The sequence below is a fragment of the Rhipicephalus microplus genome, chromosome 10, assembly GCF_043290135.1.
Source record: "Rhipicephalus microplus isolate Deutch F79 chromosome 10, USDA_Rmic, whole genome shotgun sequence".
In the NCBI taxonomy this organism is placed as follows: Eukaryota; Metazoa; Arthropoda; class Arachnida; order Ixodida; family Ixodidae; genus Rhipicephalus; species Rhipicephalus microplus.
Genome location: NC_134709.1, coordinates 100,425,204 through 100,441,401, shown reverse-complemented (window position 1 = coordinate 100,441,401; position 16,198 = coordinate 100,425,204). Strand labels below are relative to the sequence as shown.

Below are 16,198 nucleotides of genomic sequence, written 5' to 3'. Positions count from 1 at the left end.
GTGTGAAGATAAATAGAACTGATTTCTAGCGGCAGCACATTGCACGGTCAGCGGTAATAGGCGGTGCCTTTTCATGGTTTCGGTGCCGCCCACGCGATGGCAAAGGAGGTACGCGAAGCTTGACCGGCACCTTCCTAGCAGCGGCAGTGGAAGTTGATTTCCACCTTTGTTTGCACTGCTCTTAGCTCGTTTATCACTGACACACACGAGGTATTCTCATTCCACTTAATAATTACCGAGCTTGCTATGCCCAAGGCAGCCGTGTGCAAAGATGTTATGTGTGTGCGCCAATACAACTTGCCAATGCAAGAGAAGAACAGACAGCTATAAGACACTGTTGCAAAGACCCATGTTTCAAGCAATACCACGCACTGAAATACTATTGAACATTAAGCAATGCTGAGTGACGCTGCCATCAAAATATTGTTTCTGAATTTTGTAAAATAATTTTTTGCCTGAGTACACATCTCGTGCATTAAAAAACCGCAATAAAGTCATTTGACCATCAGCCAAAAGTTTTTTTCGGAAAAATTTGACACTAGGAGGGCTCGCTGTAATGTAGCAAACATGATGTGAGTGTAAAGAAATTAAAGTGGATTTTAGCCCCTGGTAGACACCGAGCTTGCAACCTTCGGGTAATGCGTCCAATGCTCCACCAACTGAGCTAAAGTGGTTTCCCTAGGTTGCACATAGCAAAGAAAACGAGCCCTTGATAAATTTTTTGTGCTTTGTTCCCAAAATAAGCTTGGTTATAGTGAACAAAAATTTGTTTTATATGCATATTCGTGGCACTGTCTTAATGGCAAGACTACGCTCTGGTTACTGAACTAAAAGCAATAATTTTTCATATCAATGTCAACCTGTAGTACGCTGAATGCAAGCTAACAGGCATTTTTTTTGGAATTCCCGCAAGCACCAGTGATTGCGTTGGAACATATGATGACTAGCATATAACCAAACAGCGACTGCGTTTCACCCACAGGCAATATCTTTGATAGCGGGAAGACTGTGCTCCCCACTACCGCGGTGCCTGAGGGTTTATTTATTTATTTATTTATTTATTTATTTATTAGAATACCCTCAGGGCCCGTAGGGCATTACAGAGGGGGTGGGTACAACATATATAACACACAAGAAAAAAAGACAAAATAAAGAAACAAGTATCAGATGCGCAAATCAGGAAGGCAACAGAAGTCAACTAAAAATGTATAAGAATTCAAGCACATACAAGACAAAGATAGATAATGGAAACTGCGTATAGTTACAAGCATTGCTGAGAAATTGCAGTCTTGAATAACAAAGGGTCTGTTATTGATACAACGGAAGAGGGAAGGTGGTTCCAATCGGCGGCTGTTTTCGGTAAGAAGGCTGCTGAAAAGAATTTGGTGCGGCAAAACGGAATGGCAACCTTATGCTGATGATCAATGCGCGATGAGTGGTATGACGGTTGTGAAATGAGGTCTCGCTTCATTGATGGATTGCTAATTTTGCTGGCCCCAGATTTGCCCTGCGAGAGTTAAAATCATTTAGGCAGCTAAATCACTTAGACAGTTTCTCCGGTGTTGCCACCGCATGACCATATGACCCTGTCAAACTTCAACAGATTATGGCCACAGCATAATCAAAGCCACATACAGTCGCAGTCAGTAAAGGCTGGCTAACTCGTACCTCACTTCGGTTTGCAGAGATTTGAAGATAGAAATGTCGGTGAGCTTTACACCACACACGCTTTTTTTTCTTGTTTTTTTTTTTTTCATGCGAGCAGGTGAACCTGTTGCAATGTAACCACTGTTTGCGTGCACCGTAACAGAGTGTGTATCATTTCTGATTGTTTAAAATCATTGCAATAAGCTTGAACGCACACAAACTGTAAAATTTGTTCTGGAACTAACTCGGCTGCCAACAATAAGCCCAGAGTCTTCGATGCCACATGTATAACTTCCAATGAGCCTTAGGGCTGAGCAGATTATTTGACAACTGACGACAGTGTGCACCTATATCATTGTACTTCGAGTGACATACTTTCTCTGGGCACAAGTTTGGCCAACTAAAGCTTTACAGTCGAACCCCGGTACAACGAAACTCACAGGGCGCGGAAAATATTTCGCTGTTTCGCTGAAGCGAAAATTTCGTTGTAGTGAAATCGAAAAAATATAGCTGAAAACAAAGTAATGTTTATTCTCAAAATTAAAAAAAAAAAAATGTCGCTCACGATGTGATTCTCACCCATGCGTAGTGAGGCCATGGTGAAAAGCACGCTGAAACAACGCCTAAAATTGCTTTTGTGAACGTACATAACAGTTATATTGACACGTTAACACCAGCCACTGTCCGCCATCAAAGTGTATCTGACAACGCCGAGATGGAGTCACAACATCATGGAGCAGTGACTTTTCCCTTTTTCTATGCCATTCTTATCGTCCATTACTCGCAGCTAGCTGATTTTCTTGATAATGCAGACGAACAGCCGCCCTGATTTTGTACCACACTAGCCAAACGCAAGTAAAATGATAAACATTGGAATCGAAAAAGGCATCATTCCGTGATTGCCCCCAGCAGCTGCGCAAGGGAAACCGTGAACTGAGGGACTGAGCTTCAGCTTCGGATCGTCTGCGGCTCAAAAGCAAGCCAGTGGCAAAAGCAGGGCAGTCTTATTGCCATCGCTGTTGAGCAATAGCCGCGCCCATGCTTGCTAAACAGCGGCGGTTTCTGGTAGTGCCAACGTGTGTTTTAGACTTCGTTGACGTATTTCCAGGTTCTGAAAATGCATCAAAATGTTGGAGATTAAGTTTACTGTAAAGCAATAAATATCTGAGCCTAAAATCGCATCGTGAAATTTCGTTGAAGCGGGACGGCAGAAGGAAAAGTGTTCGTTGTGGCAACAATATTTTTGCATTGACTCCTAGGGACTGCTGACGGGGAACAACCGTAAATTTTTTGTTGCAGCGGAAATTTCATTGAAGCAACGTTCGTTGTTGCGGGGTTAGATGCACCAGATGCTGGTGCTTTATTTGTCATCACAACCATGTGACACAGGAATTAAATATAACGAAAATGGCCAACAGGATCCAAGACTATCTGTGCAAGACACAACATGGAAAATCGTTGCAGTGCTTACAAACATGTTAACGGCTTCAATTATTAACGGCAATGTGCCTTCACATAATGAAAAGTAACTTTGTAGCGAATGCTGGTATGCACACTTCAAAGGATAACTCGATTTACTCTTAGCAATGCATGCTCATTCTTAGGTTTAGAATTAAGTACACATAAAAGGATTCAATTAAGGACATCCAAAGAGGCTTAGAGGTGGGCATGTTGGTACGAATGCATTGATACGGAGTTACAAGCTGCTGAGCATACCTAACTCGACGAGAACCCCCTTGTGAGCTTGGTAAGTATTCTTGAGTACATACGAACTTCGTGCGAGTGCGCATAAACAGAAATGAGAAACAACACAAATATGCGGAGCCGTTTACAACTGCTGTGAAAATGGAAGCCAATGGAGCTGCTGTGGAATTATCGGAGGAGGGGAGGGGGGGTTGCACATCTTAAGCTTTCATTGCAAAGTTGCCGTTGCAGTTACAGAGCACACGATGGTCACTCTGCTCGCTCTAGCAGCTGCCTTTGCGAAAGGAGTGTGCTGCTCACACACCAAGAGTGGAGCTGTGACAGCTGTCACTTTGTGCTTTAGCAGCCCGCTGCACATGTCGATCTGCTTGCTTTTCTGTGCATGACATTCCAATTTGTTGGTGCTCCATTGATTGCTTCTCCTATGTGGCTTAACTGTGGCTATTTTCTCACTATTTAAAGGGCCAGTCAACAGGCTTCGAAACGTGCAAGAAAAGCTTGCGCACTTTTCCTGCGTGTGACCATCCTCCTTCCATGCGCAGTGACGTCAACTCGGTGATCAGCGACGTTGACTTCATTACTCTTTCTTGAGACCTGGTTTAGACCAATCGACAAGCTGTGTGCTGCGTCACTTTACCGATCGCCTAGTTGACGTCACTGGGCGTGGAAGGAGGCTGGTAATGCGCAGAAAAAGTGCATGAGCTTTTCCTGCACGTTTCGGAGCCTGTTGATTGGCCCTTAAAACAGCTCTTCTTCATGACTTGAACTTTGCCATGGGTTTTTTTTTTTAAGGTCCAAATGAAGAACATAGTATTAGAGGTGTTCCATAGCACAATGTTTTTGAGAGGAAACACTTTCAGGACAAAACACAACTTGAAGGTTTGAAAGCCTCTATATCTTACAGCATTTAAATGTTGCACACTTTGATAAACTTCATGATGCTAGTAGCAAGGGCCTTTGTGCCAGGTCTAACTACAATAGCTGCAGTTTTCACAATGCTAGGCGTTGAAATGTTAAAAAGAAAAAAAAAAGATGAAAAAAAGCAAAACGAAGAAAGAGAAAGAAAACTGCTGTCAGTGCTTACCGTTAAATTGGCTATGTTCTCGCTGACTTCTCGTATCCTGTTGAAGCGCAGGAACAATGTTGTCAACGATGTCAACTTGTACACAACTTCGGGGATCTGCAAATGCCAAATGTGGTAATGTCCATCAAAACAGGCCCGGCTGGTGCATAGGAAGCAGTATCATCAGCTGCAAACTCTACACAACCTGCACTTTGAAATGCTCAACTGTGTTACAGGTAGGATTGTACAAATAGCCTTTTAATTGGTTTGAAGCAAAGTGTATTGTATAATTATCTTTGAAGTAAATTCAAATTGTTACACGAGTTGAACTTCACTACGCCAAAAATTGTAGGTAGTAAAGCACATTATCTTGAAATATGCCACAATCGGAATATGTAAGCCCACAAATGCACAAATATCAAATTCATCGACACACAGGTAACTTGCACACCCAACGATGATGTGTGGCTGTGCGACAGTGCAAATTTGGCCTAAATGGTACAGTTTCACAGCACAGCACTCGCAAACTGCAGTGAAACCACCTTTCCAAGCAGCTTACAAGCTGGAAATTGGGCATTTTCATTCATTTCAAGAACTTCCAAGATTTAGAAACCTGAAATTTGTACTGGAGCAAATTTGAGTACTTTAATACTTCTTCAAATACTTGAAGCACTCCAATACACACTTGCCCAGGCCTACAAATGTGGCATAGATGCAAAGGCATATTACAAGTGGGGAAAAATGCAGTTCTTTAGCATTTTTTTTTTCACAAAAAAAAACATGAATTATTTTTAGAGAGAGCTTCTAAAGGGAACTGATGTTTGAAGGCAAGGAGTTAGGTCTTGAACGCAATCTTGTCTATAAACTATTCTGCATCTTACGGCCTGAACAATGTGCTGATGTTTGGAGCTCTGCTTGCTTGTTTAAAGTATCTACTTAATTTCAGCTAATTTAATTTGGTTTTCAGAATATGCGCAAGCTCATAGTAGTTCCCAAGTATATTATAGTTTCAGTGCTTGATGAAACTACTTTTAGAAATGAACAAAAGAAAGGGAGTTTTTTCTGGGGCACTCATTTACGTGTTACAGACAACCAAGTGAACAGAGCAGAGCCATAGAAAGCATGGGGGAACGCTAGTTGTGTTTCAACTGCAGTGTACTAACTGCGAACCAAATAGAAATCAATACAAGCAGGTGGAAAATCACCCTTTCGGTTGTTAGGAAAGGGCAATATTTCAGGGATTGATAGGTGTTGCCTCTCGCCAGGGCATGTGCAGATAAGTTTTCATGCGCACCGTCTTTTCTGCTTCTGTCCACCTTTTGAGTGGTTAGTTGGAATTAATTTTGTCCTGACTTCTTTCTTTTGTCTGTGTGTACAGCCTTTGAAGGTACAGTAAAACCTCATTTATTTGACACTCATTAATTAGGAAAATCAGATTCTTCAAGCATGTTCCCTGTCCCGGTCGCTGTAAGCATTGTTTAGTGGCATCAAACTTTTGTTAGTTCGATCACAATCGACCGCAATGCCAGTTAATTCATACAATTCCTGGAGTGCACCGAGCATGAAATGATGCTCACGAGTGAAAATGGTGCCCAAGGACAACCCGAATGATGTGACACTGTCTGCATCGCTACCTTCATAAGCTAATGACCACGGTTCTGACCACATGCGAATCCAGCACTGACCAGCTTAGTTTCAGTTTGACTGCCAGATGTCAAAAATTGCGTCTTTTGCACTGCTATCACACAAAAGAAGTAGAGGATTTACGTATTTATCAAGAAAATCCAAGTGTACTAACTGAACCGACATTTGTTCACTGGTTTTTTAATGCCTCCGATAATTCGGCATTCCGTTGATTCTGTTATTTCTTCTCGCTCCACGAAATTCAAGTTAACAAGCTTTTGCTGTACCTCGTTGAGCTTGTTGTGTCTGACGTCGAGCACGCGCAGCTGCTTCAGGTTGGCGAGCGTGTCCGGCAGCGTGGTGAGAGAGTTCTCGGAGAGCGCCAGCGTCTCCAAGTGGACCAGGCTGCCCAGCTCGTCGGGCAACGTGGCCAACTTGTTGCCGTACAGGTAGAACTCCTCCAGGTGGCTAAGCTCACGCACTGACGATGGCAGCACTGTGATCTGGTTGGAAAACGAATTTAATGAAACTTCCAGAGTCTTGTGTGCCCAAACTGGGACAATATTACAAGCAATGCTGTTGTGGAAAAATACGAACTAGTCTGGCCGCCTGGGGTCTCCCAGTGTTTTTTTTTTTTTTTTAGGTGCACCTAATCGTTTCGTGCCCCCCTACAGCACCATCTGGACAGTCGGGCCATGCACTAACATTTTAGTTTTAGCAGGTTGGAATTGCAAGAAAGCCATGTAAGAAGTAAGCTATATTTAACCTCATCATCTTTCAATTCAGCACAGCTATTAAAAACCAATTACAGATTTGAAATTGGCATAAAAACTGTCTGAAAGGGTAAATTTAAGGGCTCATTTATTTTTTATGTTAGACACATTATTGAGATCTGACAGACAATTATGTCAAGAAAAGTATAGGGAATACTGTATTCGAAGGTCGCAGGTGTGGTCTCTGTCCATGGCAAGTTATCGTTTCTTCCACTTTTCTTTTTCACAATTACATTACAATTTCCAATAAAATCCCCATACATTCCTTGGCATAATTGTCTGTCAGTTCTCATTAATGTGTCCGAGGCAGTGAAGCTTAATTTACATAGACTCAAAAGTTTAAAAAAAAAAAAGACATTTTTAGGACCCACGACCTGATCTAAGTGTACAAGTGTTCTTGCATTTCAGCTCCACTGAAATACAACCTCCATGGCTGATAACTTGTGATAAGCGAATCCACGAGCTAGAATGTTTATTGCACAGGCATGCTTCACAGTGACTAACAGTGCTTTATGACCAAAATCATGACCATACGCCGCTTCGGGCAGTCTCGCTGCATCAAACTAGTATTTGATTCTGAGACTCTGCCCCCTAGCGTGAAGGTTGGATACGTGAGACATCCCGTGCGCCCTTACGTGCCACGGCCTTTGCAGTGTCACAAGTGCTGCAAGTTGGGACACGTCAGCGCAGTGTGCAAAAGTGAGACAACTTGCCAGCGGTGCGGCGGGTCTCCTAAGGTGGAAAAATGCGATACTTCTGTTCCATTGAAATGCCTAAACTGCTCTGGTGCACATGAAGCAACGTCGAAGGAGTGCCCGAAGATCAAAGAAAAAATTCGCGTCCTGCGGAAGATGGTCAGAGACAACTCGACACACAGAGAGGCAGTCACGTCGATCCGCCGACACAGACGTCGTCCAAAACGTAGGCACCAGCGAAAGCATAGTGGACATAGGAGTGATGCATCACCATCAGCAACAGATGAACATACGCGTACGCATTATCAGGCCGCTACACCCATGTTGTATGCACCACGTCCCAGGGATGCAGAAAGTAGACCAACGCCCACGTTGCACGCCGATGCTTCAGATACTGAGTGGCCTTCGCTACCGACTGGAGCAATAAAAAAGACCACATCATGGGCTGCAACTTCAAAGAGGGCAGAAAATGATAGGCAAGACACTGAGAAGAGCCAAACTATGCTGAAGCATCTATTAAAATCCATTCGTGCGATTCTCAACGAGCTACACACACCACGAGCGAAAACAGCAGTGCAGATCCTCAACGTGCTGGAACCGCTACGGCTGACCCTTCCATAAACAATATGGCGAATTTCTTCGATGAACGTGTGCGCACCTCTGCCATAATGCAGTGGAACGCACGGGGTTTGCGAAGCCGATTGTCTGACTTTCGACAACGGATGTTTAAATACAAATTTCCGTTGGTTGTAATATGTGAGCCGAATATGATGTCGTCGTTTCGTATTTCCGGATACGTCACTTTGTGGTCACGTGATGATCGAAATGCGAGCAAAGTAATTATATGCGTACGTCAAGATTTAACGTACGTGAGAAATGCCGTGGCTCCTCATGCTTCTAACAACTATATTTGCCTATCTATAAAGCACAAGCGACGTTCAATATCAATCATTAGTGGATACATTCCTCCTAGAAGCCACGTGGACTGTCCCCATCTCTTGTCTGTTCTCCAAGCTTGCCCTGGACCCCATGTATTAGTTGGGGATTTTAATGCACATCATCCCATGTGGGGTTCTGCCTCAATGAACACCCACGGCAGGGACATTGCCGATTTTGTGCTCAATCAAGGCCTTATGTCCATTAACGATGGCTCACCTACTTACCTCCGTGGCGCATCGTACAGCAGCTGTCTAGACGTATGTTTTGTGAGCAGAAGTTTCTTGCCCACCACCTGTTGGTTTGTAGACGTTGAAACACATGGAAGTGACCATCTTCCTACATATATACAGCTAAAAGGTTTCCATCGTTCGTCTCCCCGGCCTGTGAAAAGCGTAGACTGGCCAGTATTCCAAGCTTCTGTAAATGCTCAGTGCGGGAACATTCAATCTATATTTGAAATAGAAAGCCTAATTGCATCAGCCTTAACAACGCATACGAAACTTGTGAATGTGTCGCTACCAAGATCACAACTTGACGCACAATATGAATACCTTCGTGCAATTCGTCGCCGGGCAGAGAGAAAATACAGGAGGACGAAATCACCAGCTGACCTATCTACAGCACGCCAAGCACAACGACATGTATTGCGACACCTCGATAAGCTCGATAGGCAACGGTGGAGGGTATTTTGTAGCTCTCTTGATCCCAGAAAACCCCTGTCTTGAATATGGCGAACTGTCCGAAGCCTTCAGACACCCACTCAACAGTTTATTTATTTATTTATTTATTTATTTATTAGAATACCCTCAGGGCCCGTAGGGCATTACAGAGGGGGTGGGTACAACATATATAACACACAAGAAAAAAGACAAAATAAAGAAACAAGTATCAGATGCGCAAATCAGGAAGGCAACATAAGTCAACTAAAAATGTATAAGAATTCAAGCACATACAAGACAAAGATAGATCATGGAAACTGCGTATAGTTACAAGCATTGCTGAGAAATTGCAGTCTTGAATAACAAAGGGTCTGTTATTGATACAACGGAACAGGGAAGGTGGTTCCAATCGGCGGCTGTTTTCGGTAAGAAGGCTGCTGAAAAGAATTTGGTGCGGCAAAACGGAATGGCAACCTTATGCTGATGATCAATGCGCGATGAGTGGTATGACGGTTGTGAAATGAGGTCTCGCTTCATTGATGGATTGTGAAAAAATATCTTATGAAAAAAATGCAGTCGCGCCAGTTTCCTCCGGACAGTTAAATTGGGTAGGTCAAGGTTAGATTTCATTTCTGATATGCTAGCAGTACGGGAATAATTAGAACAAATGAACCGAACTGAGCGGTTCTGAACAGATTCTAACGCGTTAATTAAATTTTGCTGCACGGGATCCCATATAGCGGACGCGTACTCAAGCTTTGGGCGAATTAGTGATCGGTATAATAGAATTTTGAGGGACAGCGGAGCGCGAGAAAAGTTGCGGCGTAAGTATCCTAGCGTTCGGTTAGCGTTATTACAGATGTAGGTAACATGCGTGTGCCAAGATAGATTGTTGGTAATGTAAACGCCGAGGTACTTATATGAAGAGACATGCTGGAGGGGAACGGCGTTAATTCTGTAGGTACAGGGGGGAGAAATAGATCGCCGGGTTATTGACATGCATTTAGATTTGTTAGAGTTGAGAGTCAGTTGTTCCCTTTCCGATCTTTGGCTCTAAAGCAAGGTCGACCTGAAGTAGAGGTTGCAGAAGATTACTGCCACTTACTCATAGGTATGTACTCCTCATCGATATCACCTTCGTATTTATTTAGCCTCACCGCCATCCAGCGACGACCGCCTCGACTTACCATCCACAATGCACGAACTCGATGCTGCGATTTCTACGTCCCGAGGGTCGTCCGCACCAGGGCCTGACGGAATTACTTATTCGGCTCTGTATCACCTCAGCCAGGAAGCAAGGCAGGCTCTCTTGTCGTTCTACAACTCTACGTGGGAAACAGCGACAGTACCAGAGAGTTGGAAGTGCAGCCACATAGTGGCCTTACTGAAACCAGGCAAGTGTTCACACGAGTTGTCTTCTTATAGACCCATTGCCCTAGCCAGTTGCATCGGTAAGGTGATGGAACGCATGGTGCTGGCAAGATTGGAATGGCTGCTGGAGAATAATGTCGGCTTACCAGATTTTATAAATGGCTTCCGTAGAGGTCGATCATCTATAGATGGTGTTGTAGATCTAGTTTCTTCTGTTGAAAAGGAAAGACAACGTCGGAGATTGGTAGGGGCCATTTTCTTAGATATAAAGGGCGCGTACGATAGCGTCTACCATGAGGCCATTCTTGATGCACTTGAAGACATCGGCGTAGGTGGCCGACTACACGCATGGATAGGGAGCTATCTCAGAGGACGTACCATTTTTATGTCGACATCTGATGGTCACACGGCAGGCACCTCGTAAGCCATGGAGTTCCGCAAGGCGCCGTCCTGAGCCCCATGCTTTTTAACATAACACTAATTGGCCTTGAAGCTGAACTTCCCGACGTTGTCAGAATCAGTGCGTATGCGGACGACATATGCATATGGGCATCTGGAGCAACGCGACCACAACTGCGAGCAAGGCTACAACAAGGCACATCAATAACATCTAAGTACTTACGTCGTCAGGGCCTGGAACTTTCAATAGCAAAATGTGCTGCATTGGCATTTACGAAGAAATCAATGTCACGGTACCCAATCTTCACTCACGGAGCAGTGATTCCCATGGTTAAGCACCACCGCTATTTAGGGGTCGTCATTGATCGCAACCTGTCCTGGTCAAAGCATGTGACTGTGCTGAGAAACAAACTAATCAGTTTTGTGTATGTTCTTCCTGCTTTAGCAGGACTGAGATGGGGCCCTTCGGAGAAAAGTCTTCTGCAGTTATACAAAGCATTGTTTGTGGGCTATATAAGGTACAGCTCACCTGTGCTTTCCAGCATGCGGGCAACGTGCCTTCGTACTTTAGAGAGCCTTCAGGCACGAGCACTGAGAATATGCCTTGGCCTGCCACGGTGCACATCTACCTCTGGCACTATACAGGAATCACGCACCTACCCTATACAGGTTTACACGTCCTGTGAGCCTCTTCGAGTGCACCTTCGTCTGCTGACCGGACATGCACAGCACCCGTTATCTTCGCTACAAGTGGACCGACCAGGCTGTACCTATTCGCGATGCCTCGATACGCATAGGCACATGATCCTGTCAGGCTTTGCACCTGCCGTAATCCCTGCAGTGCCTCCATGGACATTGACTAAACCGCTGGTGTGCCTTCACATACGTGGAATTTCGTATAAGTCGCATGTTTCTTATATTGCCCTCAAGCAACTCACCTTGGCACATTTAGATAACCGATACAGCGACTCTGTGCAAATTTACACCGATGGATCCGTAACTTCATCCACCTCAGCTGCAGCCTTCGTGATCCCTCAACTCGGTATTTCCCGACAGTACAAATTAGATCATAGGTCATCTTCGACAGCCGCAGAACTTGTTGCTATACAAGAAGCCATAAAATTTGTGAACGACCAAGCACTGCGTAAATGGACGATTCTGTCTGATTCAAAATCAGCGCTTCAAGCTATCGATTCTTGCTTAAGAAGAGGCCAATTTTACGAGTTAACGTTAGGAATCGTCCAAGCATTTGACCTAACACACAGGGGCGGTCACTTGATTACACTCCAATGGATTCCTGGACACTGCGGCCTGGTTGGCAACGAAACAGCCGATAGCGAAGCAAGAGCGGCAATATACAACGCTCCTATGTACGTCAAAGTACCCTACTCGCGAGGTGACGTCAACACATTGTTGAGATCACTCATGCGCGAATGCGCTGCCACTTACTGGTTGCTACCAGATCACCGGAACAAGCGCCTGCGGGAAACAGACCCCAGTATGACTTTTCGTCTTCCAGATAAAATCAGCCGAAGACATGCTAATATACTGCACCGAATTCGCCTGGGCGTCGCCTTCACTCGACACTACACCCACCTAATCGGCCGTGCAGACAGCCCAAATTGTGAACGCTGCCAAGTGCGCGAAACGATAGCTCACATATTTTGTGACTGTGCATTATACGTGGCACAAAGAGAAATGCTAACTGCAACGTTGGCAAGCATTGGACGAACACCATTAAGTGAAAGCCACATATTGTCAGCAATGAACGACCAAACAGTGTCAAAAACTGCTACAAAGGCTGTTCTAGACTTTATAAAAAGCGCTGGACTAGAAACTAGACTGTAGGGTACTATACTAAGTGGCTACTGTACATTCGCACCACCTCTTCTTGTCCCCATCATCACCCTTCATCCCTCTTTCTTTCCCCTTTCCCTTATCCCCTGTGTAGAGTAGCAGGCTAGAGCGAACTAGCTCAGGCCGACCTCTCTGCCTTCTAATAAATTCTCACTCACTCACTCACTCACTCACTCACTCAAAAACAGTGCTTTATTTCTTGCCTGACTATACCTATCACTCCCTTTTGCTGAAAAGATTCTGAGAATAGAACTACCTTTCCACAGAAATGCAGACCGTTACAAACGGCTACAGACTGTAGATGATTCGAACTCAAAGGGGCCGCGCAATTTTAATGTGATTACATTAAAGAGCTCATTTAGTTATATTCTGCCATCAGCGTAATTGGTAGTGAGCAATAAATCAGTGTTGTCCCTGACCAGAAAACTGAGAAAGATGAAAAATGTTGATGTCGTTTAACCAGATGCTCATGTTATTTAACCAGAATGCTTCAGTGACACACTATGATTAGGCTGAACTGCTCATCTGTGGTAGAAAGGAAGCCATTACATATTGTGGAACTGCATGTATTAATATTTATATAGCACTTCATGGTTTCAATGTGAAAATACCACGTATAGTAGTTGTCTGAGCTTTACATCTCAACATAAAAATACGAAGAATGAAGTTTGTTAAATGTAAGAGATAACTAAATACTTTGGAATAAAAATTTTTTAGATGCCTATAATTCAATATTTTTGCAGCGGAAATAGTTTATTTTTTTTTCATCAAAATATTCTTCACAAACTTCGGTGAATGTTTCATGGATGTTCACTATCGTGAATGTCTTGGCAATATCACCAGCCAATAACAACATACCATATCTACTTGTGTAACGACCCCCCCCCCCCTTTATTCCTTGAAAAATTTTTTTTTAATGTATTTGCTCATTTTACTTTGATGTGACAGCCAGTGCCAATGATGATTGAAACAATGTTTAATCACACCATTATAGCTCAAAATAATGATGCAATAAAAGTTAAAATATACTTTATTACCATGCTGAAGAGTGTCGTGGAGTGCAAGAAAATAAATGAACAAATGATAGTTTTGAGCAATGTTTTCATACCTGCAGAACTTACAAACACACTCGGCTATATACCTGATACCAATAAAACTGGCCTCACAGAACTGTCCCGATTTCATGGATAGATGACCTGGACACTCACACTGGATTTGCTGAGGTCCAGGCGTGTGGCACCTTGGTCCCGGCAGCGACACAGCTCTTTTGATACATCCTATGACAGGGAAAACAAAAATACATATATATAGTCAATGAAAGAAAAAGACGTCATCACAAATGTTGAACGGTACACAAAAGCACAACTGGCTCAATTAATAACATGACTGCTGCAGTTTTACCTCCCAGAACAACACTATATTTACGAGAGATGTCACAACAGAGAGCTACAAAAATTTCGACCACCTGGGATTTTTTAAAAGGCACCTAAACCTAAGTAAATGGGCCTGCAGTATTTTGCTCCCACTGAAATCGGGTGCAAGGTTGAAACCAGAGACCGCCGGGTCAGCATTTAAGCACCATAACACTTATACCACAGCTGTGGGTTGGGTTGGTTGGTAAGAACTTTATTGAGCTGCGGGTGAAGAGGTGAGTTCAATTGAGCAAGAGATGCTAAATGAAGTCGCTAAAAGGCTGTCACCTTAATTCTTGTATGCAGCCCCCCCCCTTCTTTTTTCACCAGACTATCACTGCCTTCCAGTTATCTCTAAATAAAAGGTGCACGGATGATATTCAAAGCTTCTTGAACATTTTCCCCAAACGTACAGCAAAAGGGGTGCCTCAAACCACAGGTGTAACTCGACTCTAGAGATAATAACAGACGAGAAAAGTCACTGAAACATTCTTTTCTTGTTTCTTGTTGCCTCCAGCATTGTATTGCACTTATGTCGAACTAACTAGTCCAACGATATATGTCCACTTGCTAACCAGTTAACAGGGGTGTTTTTGAATTAGCCTAGAAGTGAATTATTCTGGCAGGCATGATGATAGATCAGCAAACAGTGTACAAGCCTTGCCCGGTGAGTTTAGATCTGAAAGCCAGGAGCCACGTATGCTGCTATGCTCGTGATTCAAGTATCACTCGTCTTTTTGTGCACAAGTCAAAAATTCGACACTCACTTTCCACACAACATCCTGCTTCGGCGCACTGCACTGTTCATAATTGACCGACTGATAAATCAGCAGAGTTAAGTATTTAAATTGTGACGAAGATGGAGGGCAGCTGAGAAGGAGTAGCAAGCAGCGCTGAAAGAGCTTTGTGAGCCAGGAGTAACACGTTAAAGTAAAACATCCGCGGTTTTTTTCTTTTGCCGGAATGCAGAAGCTTGAAACTGAACCAATGATCCTAATTCAGCAGCTTAGCATCACAGGTGTGAGAAAGATATTGATGCACCTTCGAGCAGCAAAGGTACCTTTACAGTCTTACATCAACCCTTTATAAAGAAAAGAGGTTTGGCAGTCGTAAAATAAGCATAAAAAGAAAAGGCATCAGGCATGTTACCAGGCCACTGTAAGTTGTTACATGGGCGCTCGTAATATCATGGCTTTGGACAGTGACTGCAGATGCCATTGATATTTCTGCAAGAATGAAGTTGAGACTAACAAACGTAGGAATCAAAGGCCACCACAAAGAAACGTTACATAAGACCTTTCTCTCCTCTTTAAACACTCAAACTGAGAAACTCTTCAAACAGCCAGAAATACAAAATGCACTTAAGCTGATAAGGTTCCTTTTTTGTCACTTATTTTTTCGCTGTAAGTCTTAAGCGATGTCTATGACTGCATAAAGTGAAATCAATTAAATAATATCAGAGATATTACAAACAAATTATTTCAACAGTGTTGAGTGTGAAATTCCAAACTAGAAAACTTGAGCCTTACATTCCACATCAAGAAATAAACCATGTCACACTATGTAAAAAAAAAATAGAATATCAGAAAAAGACCGCAGATGTTAGCAACGAACAGGGCTGCAAAAACATTTCACGAGCAAGTAACAACAACAGAAAAAAAAAGACCAAGATTTTACCGGCAGCGAGCTACGGACTCCTAAGAACAAAATTAAGATCTACAGAATGAATGCCATACAACTTCTAGTGCAGCTTCACAGAAAATGCTACTTTAAGGAGTAATGACATGATTTTGAGACATTACTAAGAGGACATTTTTCATTTCCACAGTATGCACTGTTAACGTTTTTCACACACTGCAGTCAGAAAACACGTATAAAATATTTTACGTTTTATTTTAACGTTTTCGCTGCCGAGCACCTCTAAGCCCGCCCCACCGCAATGGACGTTATTTCGACAATCAACACAGTTCCGCTAGATTTGCGAACTCTGCGTCCTCCATGCAGCTTAAATAGCGGAAATCACTGTCGGGGTCATGAGACAACAATTCACTTGTCG

General features: G+C 43.4%; 1 protein-coding gene across 6 annotated transcripts in view; it reads right to left on the bottom strand.

Annotated features, from left to right (window-relative positions):
• LOC119181314 (uncharacterized) overlaps positions 1-16,198 on the bottom strand; it is a 119,947-nt gene that overhangs the window by 24,304 nt on the left and 79,445 nt on the right. For all 6 annotated transcript variants that reach the window (XM_075875952.1, XM_075875953.1, XM_075875954.1 and 3 more), the window contains 3 exons: positions 13,939-14,007; positions 6,325-6,540; positions 4,436-4,531 (listed from right to left, as the gene is read on the bottom strand). In XM_075875952.1, the coding sequence (XP_075732067.1) occupies positions 4,436-4,531; positions 6,325-6,540; positions 13,939-14,007 (381 nt within the window). The remainder of the gene's footprint in view (positions 1-4,435; positions 4,532-6,324; positions 6,541-13,938; positions 14,008-16,198) is intronic.